General features: G+C 34.0%; 2 protein-coding genes across 3 annotated transcripts; one reads left to right on the forward strand and one right to left on the reverse strand.

The window, feature by feature from the left end:
- Positions 1 to 1,316: 1,316 nt before the first annotated feature.
- LOC120631870 lies at positions 1,317 to 12,450 on the forward strand. The gene is made up of 4 exons (XM_039901529.1): positions 1,317 to 1,610; positions 3,994 to 5,204; positions 5,520 to 5,697; positions 9,138 to 12,450. Exons 1-4 carry the CDS (start codon positions 1,517 to 1,519, stop codon positions 10,649 to 10,651), a joined length of 2,997 nt encoding a protein of 998 aa, XP_039757463.1. The 5' UTR covers positions 1,317 to 1,516; the 3' UTR covers positions 10,652 to 12,450.
- Positions 12,451 to 12,699: 249 nt separating this feature from the next.
- Positions 12,700 to 19,137, reverse strand: LOC120631871 (dimethyladenosine transferase 2, mitochondrial). Of its 2 annotated transcripts, XM_039901531.1 has the most exons (8): positions 18,955 to 19,044; positions 18,628 to 18,878; positions 17,724 to 17,865; positions 17,160 to 17,299; positions 15,983 to 16,132; positions 15,275 to 15,414; positions 13,771 to 13,935; positions 12,700 to 12,896 (listed from the first exon to the last, which is right to left on the reverse strand). In XM_039901531.1, the coding sequence occupies exons 2-8, from the start codon at positions 18,811 to 18,813 to the stop codon at positions 12,737 to 12,739; spliced, it is 1,083 nt and encodes a 360-aa protein (XP_039757465.1). In that variant the 5' UTR covers positions 18,814 to 18,878; positions 18,955 to 19,044; the 3' UTR covers positions 12,700 to 12,736. The 2 variants fall into 2 exon arrangements, with proteins under 2 accessions (XP_039757465.1, XP_039757464.1); XM_039901530.1 differs by having other exon boundaries at positions 18,628 to 19,137.
- Positions 19,138 to 19,976: the final 839 nt, after the last annotated feature.

Below are 19,976 nucleotides of genomic sequence, written 5' to 3' on the forward strand. Positions count from 1 at the left end.
ATCCATACATGTATTGACTTGGGTCAACGTTGCTTACCCAACGCTAACGACTAGTAGTGCTTTTGTTAAGCCACACAATATTAATGCAGTCATTTGTTATAGGGAATTCCAAGTATTTTAAAAGGATTGGCAATGTTTACGTGATTGAAGATTTCGAATTACTAGGTTACATAAAATTTATAATTCGTTTAAAGGAAATTGCATACAATTCTACCATAAACTACCAATTGACATCTTGGAGATGTCTCTTAAAAAGTTCAAAGTTTGTATTAAACGTAAGCTTATAGAAAAGTCCTATAGTATAAAGGACTACGTAAACGATAAAAAAGCTTGGGTGTAAATTATTGCTCTAACCAGGTTGCTCTTCTAATAATTTAAAATGACATTGTGAGATGGTGATAACAAAAAAAAAACACCCGGCTAAGTTTGTTGTGGGCTTCTTCTTAGACCAGGACGCGTTTGGAACCCTCGTAGCTTTTGTTTTAAGTTTACGAATGTGGTTATCGCCATCATCTCACTACCGTGTAATTCTTATGTACTCATAAAAAGTGCCACCTATGGGCCTACTTGAATACAGATATTTTTGACTTTGACTTTGACTTTGAATAGTAGGTGATGAAACCTCATATATTAATTATTCACCCATACCTCTGTCGTTCGTTTAAATATGTTGGATACCATTTGTACTAAGACACACACACACACGCATAACCATATTTTCCACGTCATAATCATAACATACACATCCAAATAGTTAAGTAGTTTAATCCTGATGTTTTGTATTTAAAGTTTTCCTAACTTTAAAATATATTTATCATACCAACAACTCTTAATAATTATGTTTGCAAAATGAAACACCGCCAGAATCTGGTTAATAATCTTTTTACACCTTTTATTAACCAATGTATACATTATTACACAAGAATAGTTTTTTCTTATGACTCTCATGACTCTCAAATGCTTGACTGTCTTTTCATTTGGTTTTATGTTTGTCAACTAATAATAATGATAACAATATTATTTTTTATTCAAGGCAAATAAACCCATTTACCAGCTTTTATATATAAAGAAATGCATATCACTAATTTAATTTTGTTTCCATTTTCTTCCCCGTAAGGCGAAATTAATATGTTACTAATTTGAAAAAGGCAAACTCACTAATTTAAGTAATTGTGTGTTTGATTGACACTAAAATAGTGTCAATCAAAAGTGAAATCTGCAAAGAGCTTATAAACACCTCGTGAAGCCTGTGTTTATTTCCTCTTTGGTCACCACTGTCATTCACAGACTAGGTCCCACTGCCGTAAAGCCATTAGCCAGGTTAAAGAAATCACGGAAAAATTAGACGTCAATTACAAAATGAACAGCTGTCCTTTTAAAAAGTGTAATATTTCTGTATTGAGGCGTAAAATTTAATCAAAAACAGTTATACATGTTGTGTATAGGAATAACATTGTTTACATGCGCTAAAATATAAACATTTGGATGTTGTTGGAGTTGAATTCGTTGGAGTAACATGTCTATTCCTCCACTCGTTTGCAGCACTCCTCCACCACCTGAGCAGTGTGAGGACGACAAAGATCATGAAGATTTTGATATAACATATAACTGTAAGTTAAATAATCCACCTAAATGTACTTTAAACATAATGGTTTACGTTTTCACGATATAATATTTTTCCTTTATTTGATTAGTCCTTGTCCTAAAAAGTAGTGTGGATGGACTTGTTAGACAAACAAAACTCGTTGTTTTTGTAGTTGTTCATTTAAGGTTTAATATTATCTATTAACTATTTATTTATAATATTATATCAGTGCATGCTCCAGAACACAATAAAGATATGAATGAGTGCCCTAGATTTGTATACTCCATCTGAAATATGAGGACCTGACAAGTTATTTTAATGGAATGTTTATTAAAATATATTAAAATAAAGAAAAGAAATATTATTGATACTTAGTAACATAAAAATTGATTGAATAATAATCAGAAATCATTATATTATTGACATTGTAAATATTACCTACAAATATTTTTTATGTACATGTGAGGATAAAAAGTACATAGCTAACTATATATAACAGCTATATAGCTAGCATATTTTATCTGCCATAAACAGATGTTTATGGACTGGGATAACCAATACAGCAGAAACCCAGGGAAATATAAGGCAAGATCATGACCAACATTTAATAGTGCAAAGGCACAAAGAGAAGTCATATTCTACTTAGGTTGTCTCATCACCAATTATTGGGGTAGTTAGTGCAATTTAGGGTTAATGATCACAAACATATTATCTATCTATCTAAAATGTTTTTTTATGTTCTTATTCAGCAATCCTGAAAAAATTACAAAGAATCTTGCAATGTTTTAAATTTGCTTGTATTGTATATGACATTAAATATTACTAGATTTAGATTTATATATTGGTATATTAATCCTAATTTATTAAATAATATTAATCCTAATTATTAAATATCATGGCAAACTATATTAAGATAACACAGTTAAATTCCACTAAATTGCAATACCAATTATGATCACTGATCATCATTTACAAGACTGACAGACTGTCTGACTGACAGACTGACTGACTGACTGACAGAATTTCTAGATATTTCTAGCTCTAAATAAAACCAAGACCAATATATAATAATTTAAGGCTGCCTTGAGGTTTAAAAAAATTCAGGGGCAGATAAAATATGCTAGCTATGCTATATAGCTGTTATATATAGTTAGCTATGTACTTATCCTCACATGTACATAAAAAATATTTGTAGGTAATATTTACAATGTCGATAATATAATTATTCAGTCAATAATATAATAGTCCATAAATAAATGTTTATAGACTGGGACGAAGCCACAACTTTTTTCTACCAATGCTTCTCTTTCCCTCAATGTCGCGCATCATGATGATGTGCAACATTGAGTTTCTACAGCAGTACTTTGTGTCTGAGAAAATGCCCCAGATAACTGACCTTTCTGCATTTGATGTTAAAAATTAGGTATCTGCTATTAACACTGCATCTTAGGACATGCATGGCTCAACTGAGTATGACTAATCTTACCCAATTTTAATTGGAAATATTATATTTGAAAAACAGAAGGAATTGTATTAATCTGAAGGGTTTGCAGTTCAATAACCAGTGTTATCACTCAGTATAGTACTAGAATTTTAATTTGAATGTTTGCTTGTAATCATATGTTTAACAGTTTTTGGTAAGCTCTTCAGAAAACTTTCTAAGAATTTGTAATCCTTAAAAATGTTGGTTGTGATTATGACACTAATATGCCTAATTAGTTCTTAGTAGGTATAACAATATGAACTGCATGTTTAATCTGGTCAAGTCATCAGTCTGCCATTGAATTTGTCTGATATTATTTTATCTTACATAGTTACAAAGTTACCCAAACTTTTGCTATCATGTTCAAGAATTTTTAGCTCATTTCTATATGGCTAAGACTTTCAGAGAAATTCTGTGCCTCCGTGACAGTTGATACAAGTAAAAAAATCAACACTTTACAGAAGAACATAAACAAGTTTAAAAAAAATTTGGTTTGCAATCTAAGTGGGCTAGGTTCATCTTGAGCTTGTAAACTTGTTGTGGTTGAATATATAAGTTTATATCATAATCACAAAAAGGATACTGTTGTGGTTAACTCATCAATTCTTGGATCAACTGATTGAAATATTAATTACTCGCTGTTGTCCACATTCTGCATTTTTTGTTTAATTACGGCTTTTTCACAAATTGTGTGGGAGCCATTTGATTTCCTGGGATAAAAAGTAGTAGCAGATAAGCCCAAAAATCGGCAAGCTAGTTGATAGGTTTCTTAGTTAAGTTGTGAAGGAAGGAGAAACAAACATAGTAAGGATTAGTTTTTTGATTGATGAACTTTTTTTATTACTATAGGTAAATGTTGTCTGCTATATAGCTCTATAACTGAACTGCTAAACATTAAAATTTTGGTCTGTTTTATAATTTTCAGTATCACAAGAGGATGACGACAGCACTGAGTATAATTATGGAAACTATTCCAATTACAATATTTATCAAACAACATCAGAAAATGAAGACAAACAAAAATGGAATGCAAATCTTAGCAATGTATCTGAAAGTAATGTCGAACAAAAACCTGAAGAAATATTAAATGGCGTCAATTTTATAACAAATAATGAATTAGTTAATCAAAACACACCAAAACTTGAAGACAATGTTGTAGAAGATTTGAATTTGATAGTTAACAAGGACATTGTACATTCCAATGACATAGTGTCTAAGCAATTTGAGACTGAAGTTGATGTCGAAATTGGGAATTCAGACAAAAAGACAAGAATACAAGATGATGGTGGTGAAAATATTTCCACTAAAGATGAAATCACAGCCTTAAGTGTGTCTTCTAGCATAAATAAACTAGACATTCCCAATCAAAATTTAGATGATAATAATGAAGATATTCACACTAATACTATTGTAAATAATACCAATGATGTACTCGAAAATTCAGTAAAGAATGAACTACCTAATGCTATGAGAATAGAAACTGAAGTACAGTACAGTACAGTAAAATCTCAGTTGGATCAAGATGCTGTGAAACAAGATGAATCTCCAGCAGATGATGATTTTGGAGATTTTGAAGACTTTCAATTTACTTCAACCTCTGAAATCTCTCAAGTTTTATCAGTAAATAGTGAGAATCCATGGCAGAGTGATGGCATTGCAGGCCCAGAGTTTGGGGATTTTACAGCAAATTTTGAAGCAACAGATGTAGATCCAGTAGTTAAAAGCATGACCCATTCTATACCACATGAACAAATAGAAATAAACACAGACACACCTCTAGAGGATAGTAATGACGATTTTGGTGACTTTGATGATTTCAGATCTTCTGATAATATAGAAACTGTTATAGATACAAATGAAGTACCATCAACACCAGATGTTACTCTATGGGATCTTAGTTCACCAGGTAATGACCTTCTAATTGTGGATAGTATCAACACAGTATTGACTGCTATATTTGGGGAAGAAATACCTGCTCCTGATGATGAATTATGTGGACAGTTAGACTCATTTTTAAGAGAAACGTGGGGTCATTTGGTTGATATTGACGTCAGACAACCATATATAGTCAACTGGAACAACTCCCTTGGACAGAAAACTCTTCTTAAGGCATTGGGCATTGATTCCAGAAACATTGTAAGTTGTTTTATAAATTAAACACTAAGTAGTATTTTAAAAAAAAGCTTGCAAAGATATAGAAGAAGGTTTATGTATTTGTCTGGAGAATCTTGGTAGTTCTGCTGTAAAACATGTATTATATTATTATTTATTTACATGTATTTGTTTGAGCCAAATACATTTATTTGAAACCAATGTTAAGCACAAATATGAAATTATAATTAATAAGATAATATATTGATCTGAAAAATCTAACTTTATACATGTATACAGTGATGATGATGATAAACATCTCATCTATTATTGAATTGAAGATTTTTTTTTTTATTTCAGTTATTTGGACCAAAATGGAATTACAATACGCCGAAATACGCAGTAAATCTGACAGCGGCGCCCTTACAGCCACAGAAACAATTTGTCTCCTCCAGTTCAAACAACGAGTCTGCTGAGAAGATTATTAACAAAGAGGCAGGGGTTTGGGTGGATCCGTTTACCCCAGATGGCAAAGAATGTAAGTAACAATACAAATAGATTGTTATAAACAAATTAAATAACAACTAATGATATTATTTTATTTTATACAATTTTTAAGGATGTATTAATTGGGTTTGAGTCAATACAGACAGTAATTAATCCTAAAGTAAAATAAGATTATAGCGCAGCTAGAATGGGCAAGAGACATATGTTTCTCCACAGGGAAAGGACCAAATGTTTATTTACCCAGTTTTTCCACTCTCCAAGCATTGTTGCACATGTGTAAATAATATCCAAATAATATACAGACAAACAGGGGTAAACGTCTCCTTTCCCCTGTCATCTAGCTTTGGCAATTGGTCAAATTAATTTTAAACCTTGAGAGTGAATATATTCGGAGGATAATATTTTGTCTCCCGCCTATGCTAGCCATCTAGGTGTAAAAGTAATACCATCCTTATATGCAGAGAAGATTTTAAATTGGAAGGCACTATTTTAAGACCTGTGAACCTGAATAAGTTTAGAGATTTGAGAACAGAATCATGTTACAATGCTTCATATTAATTTAAAACTGTTCATTATTAGTATTACACAGAAAGACACTGAAATAAAAATATGTATGGACCATGTAACCTTACCCTACCGCTACATAGAAAGAAATGCGTGAATTTGCCAGAAACTGCTAGTAATTTTAGTGTAGTTAGCCAGATTCAAAATGTAATAGGCATGATGACAGTAACCAAGAATCGCTAAAATATTGTATTTATCTAATGATATGATTGATTCATGTATTATGAAAAACTTTTTTTATTTATATTCAATGTGACATTGGTGTTTATGTCAATAAATAAAACGGCAATATCTAGCGATCCGCCATGACAGTTAACACGCCGATATCAAAATTATAACGTCACGTCTATATAAACATAAATTAGTACCGCTTGAACTCCGAAAATTTCTGTGAAGGCCACGACATCCGGCGAATTTGAAATTTATATCAATATCTCTAAAAAAAATCTCCTTCAATTTCTGCATTTTTTTGATGTAGTAAATAGTTCGGCACTTCATAGGGTGGTTTTCCAAATTAGTCATCATGCCTATTGTATTTAGTAAATTAAAAAAAAAACGTGAGTGATGGTGTTTACTGTACCCAAGTAACGAGCTTTTTAATCAGCTTAATTAAACGTGAATCTATGCCCATTACGGTAGGTGATAATGAATTATAAATTAAACAATACTGTAATTTCGATTAGTACCTTACCTTAATCAATTAGAAAAACTGAAATTTTGTATATTGACCAGCACTATTTTATCTGTATCTTTAGCCGAATAATTAAAAAACTACCGACTATACCGAATAACGGTTTATTAACTATTACTCGCCCAGTCACTAATATCTATAGCACGAGACCTGCACAATTTTTTTCATCATTGGTTTATTCAGTGTATATGCAAAGTCTAATCAAATTGAACAAGAGTTTTTTTTTTTTCAAATAACCATCATCGTCTAATTTTGCTATTTATGGAACAGATTAGTAGCTAATAGGAGTAGGTTCCACTTTATGAAATCAACCACTACATATAACACCTAATGTGATATCAAATTTAAAAAAGTAGACAACTGCAAGAACCGCCAATTTAGTTCAGTTCAGAGAAATTAAAACAGAATCCGCATCATTGTTGCAGATACTGTTTTACACAAATCTCGAAACTAAAGTAAAATTGCCAAGTTTAAAAGTAGCGCCGTTTAACACTGCAATTTCGACAACGGCCTTGGCGCGTTTTGCAATTGCTGGCATTTTGGGAATATTAAATTTCTAAATTTTCTCTTGGATGGTCTGGTGGGAAGCTGCCGCCGTGGCTAGTTGCCACCCTACCGACAGAGAAGCGTCGCTAAGCGATTTAGCGTTCCGGTGCTATGTCGCGTAGAAATTGACTATAGGTATACCCATACCTATAGTCTCTTTCTTTCTTTAATATAACTGCCATAACTTAACAGGTTAGTCTGTTTCTATCTTAGACTGCATCATCACTTACCAGCAGGAGAAATTGTAGTCAAGGGCTAAGTTGTAGTGGGATAAAAAAAAACACTGCGAGAGAATAGTACTATTTTTAGATATTGGAAAAAAGCAGGCGTCACTTTGCGGAAATCCATAATATATTATTAAAATTAAGCTTAATTTGCTACACTCCGCGAACAGCAGGAGAATCTGTATGGTGTAATTAATAATTACTTCATATACTATTTTTAGATTTGGTTCAGCTTAGTTTATAGTTATGCGATTACCAGAACTGGCAACATTGCATCAAAATTTGTTGACTTTTTATGGTTAGGTCATATATGATACTACGGAAGCTTTTATTACATTTTAACTTCGCGCAAGTTTACCACACTGTTTTATTAACTCTTTTGCATGTCTTGCACATGGATTCACACCACTCACCTTTGCATATATTGCTTCTTCCTATTCCCAATCCTATAAATTAGACACCTATGCTGAAGCTCTACTCCTTGACTTAGAGCACCTAATGGCCACTTTAGACCAAATGGCTCACAAACACTCCACATTAAAAATATCAGAGCTACTTTCACATGGTGAGTTGTATATTTAGTGTGAACCGCCGTCAACGAAAATGGATAATTTGTGTAAACAAAGTTGACTGTCCGTGAGAGAGAAAACGACAGTGAGGCTGAGATATACTATAGGTACTTTGAGTTTAGAAAAGGTTAAAAGATCAATTGCATTCCGACATAAATCTGTCTCTACTATCTGTCTCGCATCTAAATTTTGACTGATCAAAGTCAAATCACCTATGCTCAAAAGATCTGCTTCAGTATAGGTCCTATTTAGTCGCTCGGAGATAACTTCAAAGTTTGTTTACATTAATTATACCTTCTCGTTGACTTAGTTTAGTTGAATTATCAAAGTATGTATTAAATTTGTGTTTATAAATTCGAGAGAAAACTGTTTTTCAAATACAGTTTTTCTTCAAATTCAAAGCTATGGTTTGGTGTTTCGACTGTGGCAATCTTTATGCACTGTTTATAAATTGACACTGACTATGCTACAATGAAAAAGTGTGTCTGTTTGTTTCACTCATACAAGATGTACAAGTGATTATGGGTAATAATGCAGTATATATATTTGCTAAATCTGGTATATTTTTTATTTTTTTATTTATTTATTTCTGCCGTCAAGCAGCACTTCTACTGCTGAAGGGTTGCCAGTGTAATTACAGGCACATGAGGCTTAACACTAACGGCTCAGGTTGATGGACACAAGACGACATTTTGTTGGATGTGTTCCTTGCATGTACTGCAAAGTATTGCTCTGTATAATGGTGGGGAGCTATAAAAAAATGTTTCTCATAGATAATTCAGTATTTTTGTTTTTCCTATGTGACCTATTATAATCAGGAGAAAATATTGTTGTATTACAGTTTATATAGAATAAAACAGATATAATTATGTTTCAGCTTGCAATACGGAAAACAAAAGTTTGCCAACAGGGACACCCAAAAGGCCGACTGACTTAGGAGTGTTCGAAAGTGATGCGTCTTCCAAATTAAGTAAAATATACTCAAGTACAATAAATGTGCAGCCATTAAGACATATCAATCTACCCGACACGCATATATTTACGCCTACAGATTCAGAAACTCCGAGATCCAAAACAATTCACTATGATAGCGGTCCATCTGGACTCATTCCTCAAGCAGTTCAAGAAAGTAATGCAAACCTAGCAGAAAAAAAGTCTACACCATTGAATGAGACTGCTGAAAAAGAATATTGGGATTTTCAAGACTTTAAAGGAGCTAATACAGTGGTTTCACCAGTCATTACTTCTACTGGAACAGCTGAAGAAACGGTTGTTAATAATGCTACCGAAAGTGTTCTGACAAAGTCTAGTGTGACGTACCAAACGCAGATATTGCAACCTATTAAAATAGATCCTATTATGCCTACACTAAATTGGCCAGATCCAGGAGAGGTTAAAGAGACTTTTGACGATTTTTCTGATTTCATATCAAGCACTTCATGGAATAAAGAAAAAGAAAATCAAGCAACCATTACTCTAGATACACAAAAAGACTATCAGAATCTTAAGAGCCCTAAAGAAGAAGTGTTGGCGAAAGGGAATGTGGATGATGAATTTGAAACGTTCCAATCCGCTCCAGCACCAACCTTAGCAACGGATTTTAGTTTAAATACAACTGTTGGATCTCAAATCTCAATACCAGATAATCTCACAATAAAAACTGTTGAAAACTGTGATAATCAACCAGTCAACATAGACAGTAAGAAAGCAAACAAAGCCATTCATGATAATCAAAGTTCCTCTGTGTCGAATAATATTTCTGATATGCAAGACTTTAGTGCTCCACAAACATCTCCTAGGATACAGAACGTAAGCACTGATATATTGCAACCAACAAGTGCAAGCGGCAGCGGGCTGGGTCGTCACCAACATAAGTCAGATCAAATATTACAACCCTTATCATTAGAAAGTTACTCGCAAATCAATTGGCCAAATCCCGGAATAGATTTGCAAGACTTGTCTAGGTTCAATCCAATAAATAGTCTTCATTCATTGAAAAGTGATTCGAGCACTGCTGGTAACAGTAAAAATGCGTCGCCCGCACACAACTCGGGTTCTGTTGTGTCTAATCAAACCTCTGATGATGATATCTGGGGAGACTTTGTATCGAGTGCACCAAAACAACAACAACAACAAACACCTAAGAAAACTACGTTCGCAGATGATGACGAATGGACAGACTTTGTATCCAGTCCAAGTATGAAACCCCAAAACGGCCTGAATACTATTAGCTTTAATGTTCATACAAATTTAAGTATGCAGAAATCTGGCCAAAACAGTTTTGGACCCAGAAACAATCAAATACCGCTCGATATACCAACATTAAATTACATAACGCCAAAATCGGGTAATCGAGGCATATATTCCGAAAAGCATTTACAAAATTTATAACAGTACTGTAATTATTTTCTATAATATACATACTATGATGTACTTAATTAGGATATAAGCTATATGTAAATAGTGTGGTGGTGGGTAATGTCAATATTATTAGCAAATTATATAATAGTTAAATTATTTTTCAAGTATAATAAGAAGGGTGCATTCTAATTATCCGTGTTAAATCGTCCGGCAGTAGTGAGAACTGCAACTTCTAATGGCGATCGCGATCGGAATAAGAACGGGCTGTTCGATTTGTTGACAATCCTAAATGATGTGAGTTACACCTTGGAGTCTGTAGTGCAACAAAGAGAGGTCAGCTCCATTTGTCTATCAATCGACTTAATTATGGAGTGTTTTGTTATTTTTTATTATCTTTTCCAATAAAACAAACAGTAGATATACATACATTTAGTAAACAGTATAGTACTACTGTTTGTTTAGAGTAATATAGTTGAGAAAAATGCAGTTTTTTTTTATCGCATAAACCAAGAACACGCCTTAGTTATACATAAACGATAACCAATAGTTAATTACCATATAGACGACATGTGCTCATATTATTATGCCGAGGCGCCAAATTAAGCGTTATAGAACGTACTACAAAAAAATATTTTGTCAAATACCTTGTCTTACATTTAGCCACGGAGGTTTACTTCGGGGGTGTTCTGGAGAGTTATTTGTTCTCTGACCGCAAATCATATCTTGGAAACAAACTTTCCAAATACCTGGATGCCTGTATTCTTTCACTAATCTCAATAACAGATCATTTCTGTCGCGCCCTTGCAAACTGTGGAATAATATCCCAGTTTATATGTTCTCTCAAAGCTACTATTTAAGGTTATTTAAGGGGTTATGTGGATAAGCAAATTCTTTAAAAGCCGGCAAGGAATTCATAGGCCCCCTGATACTGAATTTTCATGAGCGACGATCGCTTAGAATCGGTTGTCTGTTGCTCGATTACAATCGGTCAAAGTGAACTGGTCCTTATGCCACTCGTTTTAGAGTCGCAAATCCTGTACTGCTGATTTCTATAGTTGTGCCGAGAAAATTTTTAGGCAAAATTGAGCTTTAATATCATTTTAATTTAGCTCCTCGATTGCAAACGAGCAAATCTTGTACATACAGGATACAGGTGACTAGCTACCTCATTTGCCCGCTGTTTACATATACTAAAAAACAAAACAATATCTAAGGATATGATGGCAATTCCAGCATATTTAGTTACTAGTTGAAAGAGATAACCAATAGATGATAGGATTTTTAAAATTTTGACTACTGTTACAAAACAAATATTAACTGTTGTTTGTGACACCTGCAATTACTACTTGCGATTGTTGGTATCAAATGCAAATTTTAAACTAATAGTGGAACTCTCAGCCATTCAGAAGCATTGTCGCTGTCGTTCCACAGTATTCCACTCTCGACCGATTAAACCTACTGGTAGGCCCATGATATACCATTTTACACTCGTAGTAAGGACCGGGATAGGGACGCATGGTGGTTTTCAATTGGTATGAAAGTTACAGGGCAACGCTGCTCTCGAGTGTCACATGGATAATTCGAATGTACCCTAACAGTTTAACCCATGCACTGTACACCTTGAATTCCTTTAGCACAGTATTCAGCACGAAAAACAATAATATGAGACAAGATGTATATATATTTTTTTTTTTCATAAAAAATAATCCCGTCCTAATATTTGGTTGTATTATTTATGCTAATTCTGTTGCGATTTATTTTAAAACAATAAATTACACCTATTATGTAATTTATACAAATGTAATTAAATTAAAAAAAGCAATATTTATTATTTAAATTTAAAAATACGAAGTATTATTGTCTGTATATAATGTTTAAAATGTATAAAATGTAAAAATAGGTTATTTTATCATCACATTAAAAGATTGTATTATTTTTCTTTTTTTTTTTGTCATTGTAAGAAAGAGATGGGTGACATTTATCATCGCATGAACTATTGGTTTTGTATTAGGAAGTCATTTTGGCCAAGTGCCTTGGACTCAAGACATTGGATGAGGTTTTTGACGGAAACAAATTAATATAAATAGTAGGTCATAAAATATATGTTTATTTTCATCAATGGTCAGGCGCATTTTCTGTATCGGAGCTTTCCATGTCCTCTATATGAGCGGCTATGTTGTTTTTGTCATCATCAACATTCGCAGCAAACTTCGGCAAGTTGTTTTCCATAGTAACTCTGTACGGGCATTGCTCAAACTCTGGCCAAGAAATGAATCTGGAATAAAACATATCTTTGAATTTCTACATATCTTTGAATTTCAACAACATATCTTTGAATTTTAATTCTCCGGTGGGAGGCTTTAGCCATGGCTATTTACCTTACCCAAGAAACGATTAAGCGTTCCGTGTCGCGTAGAGAGAGATTAGGGGTATGGTTTCTATAACTCCCTTACCCCTAAGAGGCCAGCACTTAACCATCTTAGGGCGCGTTCACATAGAACGTCCGTTTTACAGGTCCGTTTAAACGTATATGTTACTAGCGTATGTAGTTGTATGAGCGAGTTCACACAGAATACAGTATTTCGGATCCAGTAAAAATACCTATCCTCCAAAATAAGCAGCAATCCGTTTTACAGGTCCGTCTAAACGTATATGTTATTAGCGTTTGTAGTTGTATGAGCCAGTTTACACACATGACAGTATTGCGGATTCAGTAACAACAGAAATACTGATCTGTTTTATTGGATAGAAACCGCCCGAGGCTTGGCAGTAGCACGGGGGTGCGCGGGGTGCAGTGTGCCGCACAGCCGCCTTTTACAACGTCCAGCCTCGAAGAAAGTAGTCGATACACTCAAGAACGAAAGTCCAGTACCGTCGGATCTGTTTAAATCGGTCCTGTAAATGCTGTGCGAATATCCTCCAGTAGCGACGGATCAGTAAAAACGGACCTCTAAAGCTGTTTGAATATTACCACTAGTAGCGACGGATCAGTTAAAATGGATCCTGTAAAATCGGATGTTCTTTGTGAACGAGTCCTAAGACTGCTACATCTTACCACCGGGTGAGATTACAGTCAAGGTCCAACCTGTAGAAAATTAAAATCTGTTAAGCTTAAGTCTTGGTCTTAAGTTAGGGAATTACACACATACCTTTTGAATACAGTCACTTTCTGATGTAAAGTAAGATCACCAAATTGGGTAAATATCGTCATATGAGGTAGAGCGGCGTCATCCTTTCCCGGACCTACTTTCTTGTTAGTGTCGGGAGGATCTTGTCCCGTAATGAGCCACACACCGCAGCCTGGAATCCACTGCCTAAATCGTAATATTAATATACATAATAATAATAATAATAATAGTAATAAAAAAATAAATATACTACAATACACACATCGCCATCTAGCCCCTAAGTAAGCGTAGCTTGTGTTATGGGTCCTAAGATGACTGATGAATATTTTTTTTATTATGGTATACATAGATACATATAAACACCCAGACACTGAAAAACAATCGTGTTCATCACACAAACATTTTCCAGTTGTGGGAATCGAATCTTGGAAAAGGCCTTGGACTCAAAAAGCAGGGTCGCTGCCCACTGCGCCAATCGGCCGTCAAAATAATGTAACTTATTCATATTTTCTAAAATACATTTACGGCCGAAACTAAGAAATAGATACGGTTTTTTATCAGTTTAAGATACTGTTAGTGCCTTCTAGGAGGCATTATTTCCGTTTCTATCTTATTTTTTAACAGTTATAATAAATGACGGACCAAGCAGAGAGCCCACCTTATGGTCCGAGGAAAACCATTGCCTATAAAGAAAAAAAACGTTCGCAGGGCATGCAAGAAATACATCCTAAAACGTGATGGATAGGTATAAAGTCTCATGTGCCAATAACACTGGCACCTACAGACCGGGAGCACAGCAAAGCTGCTTTGCGGCTTGGCAGAAATAAGAAAAAGTAAGAAGTAACTAATGTTCCTAACATTCATTACTTCATTTATGCCTGCATTATTCATTCGTCTATTATGACGAATCTGAGCTCATAGTCCACTTTAACAGTTGCTGGACTAAAGGCCTTTCCCAAGAGGAGGAGTTGCACATAATCATCACGCTGGGCAGACGGATTGCCCGCTGTCCGTTATATTCCATCCGCCGCCTCGTACGACACCCGCGGATAGAGAAGGTGACTACTGTATTCTGGAGCCTTAGTAACAGATTTGCTTGCTTGCTTAGCAAACACGCAGTTTCGTACTTTTACAGTGATCATCGTTTCATTCATTAGTGGTTAAGATATATTCACAAATAAATACAAAAAAAAAAAATCTTTCGAGTACTAAACTCTGTATCTTCAAAGTAAAATTGCCGTAACTGTCCTCGTTTTAAAGTCGCAAATCTAATTTTTGTTTTACAAACGTTCTGACAAAAGTGCGAGCTAATGAATTGTAGGCAAATTCTGTCTTTAAGAAAATACTAATAAGATCCATTATACCCCGATGTAACGATTTTGAAGTATTTTCAAAATCGATAACGGCTCGTCTATTGCGAGCAAGCAAATCTTGTACTAAGGCTCTGCCGTCACCACACGGCGGCTACACTTCTTATTTAGATATTAATTGACTATAATGTGAAAATAATATTTTGTAGACTTACTCTAACATCGGAATTACTCTTGTGGTTTTAGAAAAGGTTTGCGGTTTAAAAAAATACCACAAAAGTGGCAGATCCTTAGGGGCACACGGCAATGACATCTTTCGTGTTATCCTCACTAAATATAGACAGTTTTCCTCAATCTGTTGAAAGAAGTTTTTTGTTTAATTTCTTTAAGTACTTAGGTCTCATATTATTATAGTAAGGATAATTAGAACATTTGTAAGAACACTTTATTTATTGTCTTATGCTAATATCGAACAAGATGAAGAGCATCCTTTTATAACCTGTCAATAAGTCTTTGGGGCATCGATTGTATAGGGGATTAAATTTGTATAAAAGTCTGTCGTTTTTTAAGTTATATCAATGAAAATTAGTATTTAAAATAAAATAGTAAACATATGATTCAGGCTATATAAAAATTCTGCCCCGGAACTTTTATATACGTTTTTTTGTTACTTGGAGAAACGAGTCCGATTTCAAAAATCTTTTTGACTTGATAGCTTGATAGATTTTTGAGAAAGGTAGACCGAGGCAACACGGTGGGACACACAACAGGATATTGCATAGTAAAGCTGAAGAAAGTGCATGGGAACACTAATCATAAGTTGTAGGTACTCGGTGCCTCGGGGGACAGCTATTATTTTAGTATGGGCAATAAGCATCTAAAATATCAGTTAATGTAGTGTTTGAAAAATATATAAAACTTACGACGGACGATTTCATAGTATTTTGACCCAACATCCACGGCAAAAAGTGAACTTTAGGCACTTTATTTAAAATTTTAAAATCGAACAGCAATTGAAACAGTGCTGGCATGGATTTATGCTTACTCAATTGTACAGAGCTATCCGTCAGGAACTGAAAATAGGAAAATAAAACGATTATTAGAATCACTAATAACTACTACATATATCAAACGGCCTTGGGCCCATATAAAATTATAGAATGTATAATATAGCTATGTTACATACGAACGACCTTCGATAATTGGCAAAAGACAAGAATTTTATCCCCCGATAACATATAGTCACAACTCACAAGGGATAAAATTTACTTTTCCACCTGCCAGAGCATGGCAACAGGGGAAAAGAAAAGTTTACACTGGTTTGATATTATGGGTATGCCTATTATTTAACCCCGTACGTCCATGATCAGAGAGTAGATAAAACTGTTGGAAGGGATATTTTTTCATAGGTGGCCCACCTGAAGGTAAGTGGAAATTTATCGCCTGCTAGCGGACCGTTGCGACTTCGTCATCACATCATCATCACACTGACTTCATAATAATCGTGCTTATATACCTACTATTATATAACGTGGTTTACTGAGTTAGTAAATTGCCATTATTTTAGTTGATACATACATATATACATCCATAAATCCATCCTCAAACTTTCGCATTTATAATATTAGTAGGGGAAGTACTTCTCCGGGGAAGCTCTTACACAAGAAGCTACTACTAATCATACATAAATTTTGTCCTTTCCATGTAGAGAAAATGTTTAGTGCCCATGCTAGCTGTGTTAGAGTAACTAAAGTCGCTCGTCCTTCGACTCACAGCGATATGCTATATGCATCAGTATTTTAGGCAGTAAACAAGTTTTCGGCTTTGATTTTACAAGGACGCCCACAGTATCGCTAGAAGGGACACAAGTCGTAGTCCTCCACACTGTTGTGTGTATGTTACCACTATAATTTCATGCGTAAATTACTATAAGAACAGCATGAAAAATTAAAAAAGCAATTCAGTAAAACTACGGCCACACCTGAGCGTCAATAAAGCGGGACGCGGGACGCGATGTGGGAGCGTGCATAGAGAGTACATTGATGTGGAGTACTTTTCGCGGGAAATAGCAAATTAAGCTTAATTTTCTTAACTAAATACCTCATAGTGATGTCCCAGCATGGCCATGTATAGGTCTGGTCTACCTAATTGGCTGGTTTCATTGTGAAAAACAATAGTAGTGATTAAATGTTTCACAAATGTCAAGCTTGGCATTGCACCAATTATGTTTAATGTTCTATCTGAAGACAATAATGTTTTAATTAAAGGTTTGATTCAATGTAGGAAAAAAAACTAATTTAGCAAATCTTATATGGTCCAAAGAATTATATTCATTTATTGAATGTGTAATATACAAGACACAAGTGGATTATTTAATTTTTAAAAAAGATTCATACATATTACCATGAGAATGAGTTCCAAACTGATGCGGTTGCAGAAGATCTTACAGTGTTGCAGTGTTAATCCATGACATTCTACTAACCACAGAACACTGTCAGACCACATTTGCTAAGTCAATTAAAGTCCATACAAATTACCAACACCCAACATCCATTGTTGAGTTAGTAATATTAATTTTTAAGGCATTAAGTGCACTCAACATGTGTAGCATTGAGGGGGGGGGTGAGTTAGCAACTATGTATGTTGCACATGTCATTATCTTACCATTATCATCAGTTGCAAGATCTCCTAGTAATTCTTTTACTCTATTTCCATCATCCAATTTGTCTTTAAAGGCTAGCTTCCACATTCCAAAAAAATCACCAGATTTCAAATGTATTCTTTGTGGATACTGTGATTGAATATCCTAAAATTGCATGGTTAATAACAGTTAATTAACTACTCAGCATTGCTTTATCTCCTAAGCATAAGCCAATTATGTCTAAACTCTCCGAACTGATTGGCCCAAGTTTAAAGGATAAAATGTACATGAAAATGTTCAATGTAAAATAATGCTTGTCTACTACATTGACCAATACATATTGTGTAAATAATTTTTACTTTTTACAAGCAACATTGAACAGATTTTAGAAATGTAGATTAATATTTCCTATCACTATTGCTTTTTGACTATCCAATTTTTACGATGAAAGTAGTCTATCCTAAAAACAGACTAGTATTATACAATACCCTTGCCCCTAATATGTTTATATGATGTATTGTACTAGTATGTCAAAAGAAAATTGCTTGGCAGATTTTATTTGCAAGACACTTTCGTAAAGACATTAGGCAATGATGTTATAAAGGAAGAAGGAGAAAACATTATCAATGATATTCATGCCTGAAAAAAAGCTTATTATTTTAATAATGTAATCAACAAAGCAAGAGGAAACTTTTCCAGTTATCATATAGAACTACAATCTACCAACAATCAAATTTATGGGAAAATACTTGCTAGTATTTCCATACAAGTGAAATTCAATTCATAACTAAATCAAGTGAGATGATTCATTAATCATGTGTGGCTGAAATAATTTCATAGCTTTACAGAATATTTTATTAATCATTTCTGAACAAATACTAGCATATGCCTGTCCGCATCCATAACAGGTATTTAGATGATACTTACTGTTAAAAATTGTGAGAAATGGTTAGAAATTTCATATAAATATATTGGATCTTTTTGACATTCTAAAAGTTCCTGCGTTAAAAATCCAAATCCTGGATTAATTTCAACAATAGGAGAATTTTTACTAATATAATTTATAAATGTTTCAGTTATACATTTTGCTGTATTTTTATTGATTAAATACATCGATTCTGGAGTTTTATATTTTTTTAGAAGTGATTTGGGCACTTTATCCACAATATCCCTATATTCTGGAAAATTTTCTAAATAATTAATTACATCTGCTGCTACTTTTGTTTCTCGTTTATCATCATTTTGTTTATTTACTTTGTGCCGAAACCTCTTTAAATTCAGAGGTTTGTGCCGCAGTATTACACTTCTAGAGGTTGCTAGCATAATGAAAACATGGGAATTTCGTCAAATTATTATAAGGGAATCTATCAGGGAATAAAAATATTTTATTCTTTTAAAATTTTCAATTAACTTTCGAATTAAATATGTATGTTTAGAGGTTAGAATAAACTTAGCAAGCTATTTTATGACAGTTGACATTTTTGACAGATGTCAACTCAACTTTTTTAAGGCTTTTGGTTCAGGCTTTTGGATTTGAAGTTCTAGCACTAAATTTTGACAATGGGGGCGAGCACGATAGCTAGCCAGAAGTTGAGCCTCAGGGCTCGACAACATTGGGGTGAGGAGAATGGTCGACGTCCCGATCAAGAGTGCTACTTTTTGCCGGTTTTTTGACTAGGGTTAGTAAGGACCCGTATCCGGAACACGTTAGAAATGGTACAGAAATTGTTCATGTAGATTATAGCCCGCGAAATTAAAAGTTTAACCAACTTTACCTGTGTAATATTTAAAATCACTGGAACTGTATTTTTAGTAGCAGTATTGGCGTAATATAATAACCCTTTTCTACTAGCCTTGTATTTTTGCAAAACGCACTTAATAACTATAATCAGCGTACCTTTTATTAAAAATAGTTTGCCGTCACGGTACACCGCGCCCGGCAAATGTAAAAAAATAAATATTGTGTAACAAATATAATAAGAAGAACGTAATGGTTGTATTCTACCTCATAAGCACTCATCTTCCTTGTTTCATATTAAACAGCGATGAGGTTCCGTTTCCCCTACCCTTTACAATAATATGGTACCATCATATCTAGAATCAATCGTCATTTTCCAGGTATATGCTTGGTCTGAGTTTGGAGCAGCGATTACCATCCGTTGTTTTTGTATGAACAAACGCTTTGCACTAACCAAACCATGTTGAAACCTTGCAGTGAACTTCAGGAAAAGAGATTGTTCCTAATTTTGACCTTAGTATTAATCATACATAGTATA

The sequence above is a fragment of the Pararge aegeria genome, chromosome 19, assembly GCF_905163445.1.
Source record: "Pararge aegeria chromosome 19, ilParAegt1.1, whole genome shotgun sequence".
Classification (NCBI taxonomy): domain Eukaryota; kingdom Metazoa; phylum Arthropoda; class Insecta; order Lepidoptera; family Nymphalidae; genus Pararge; species Pararge aegeria.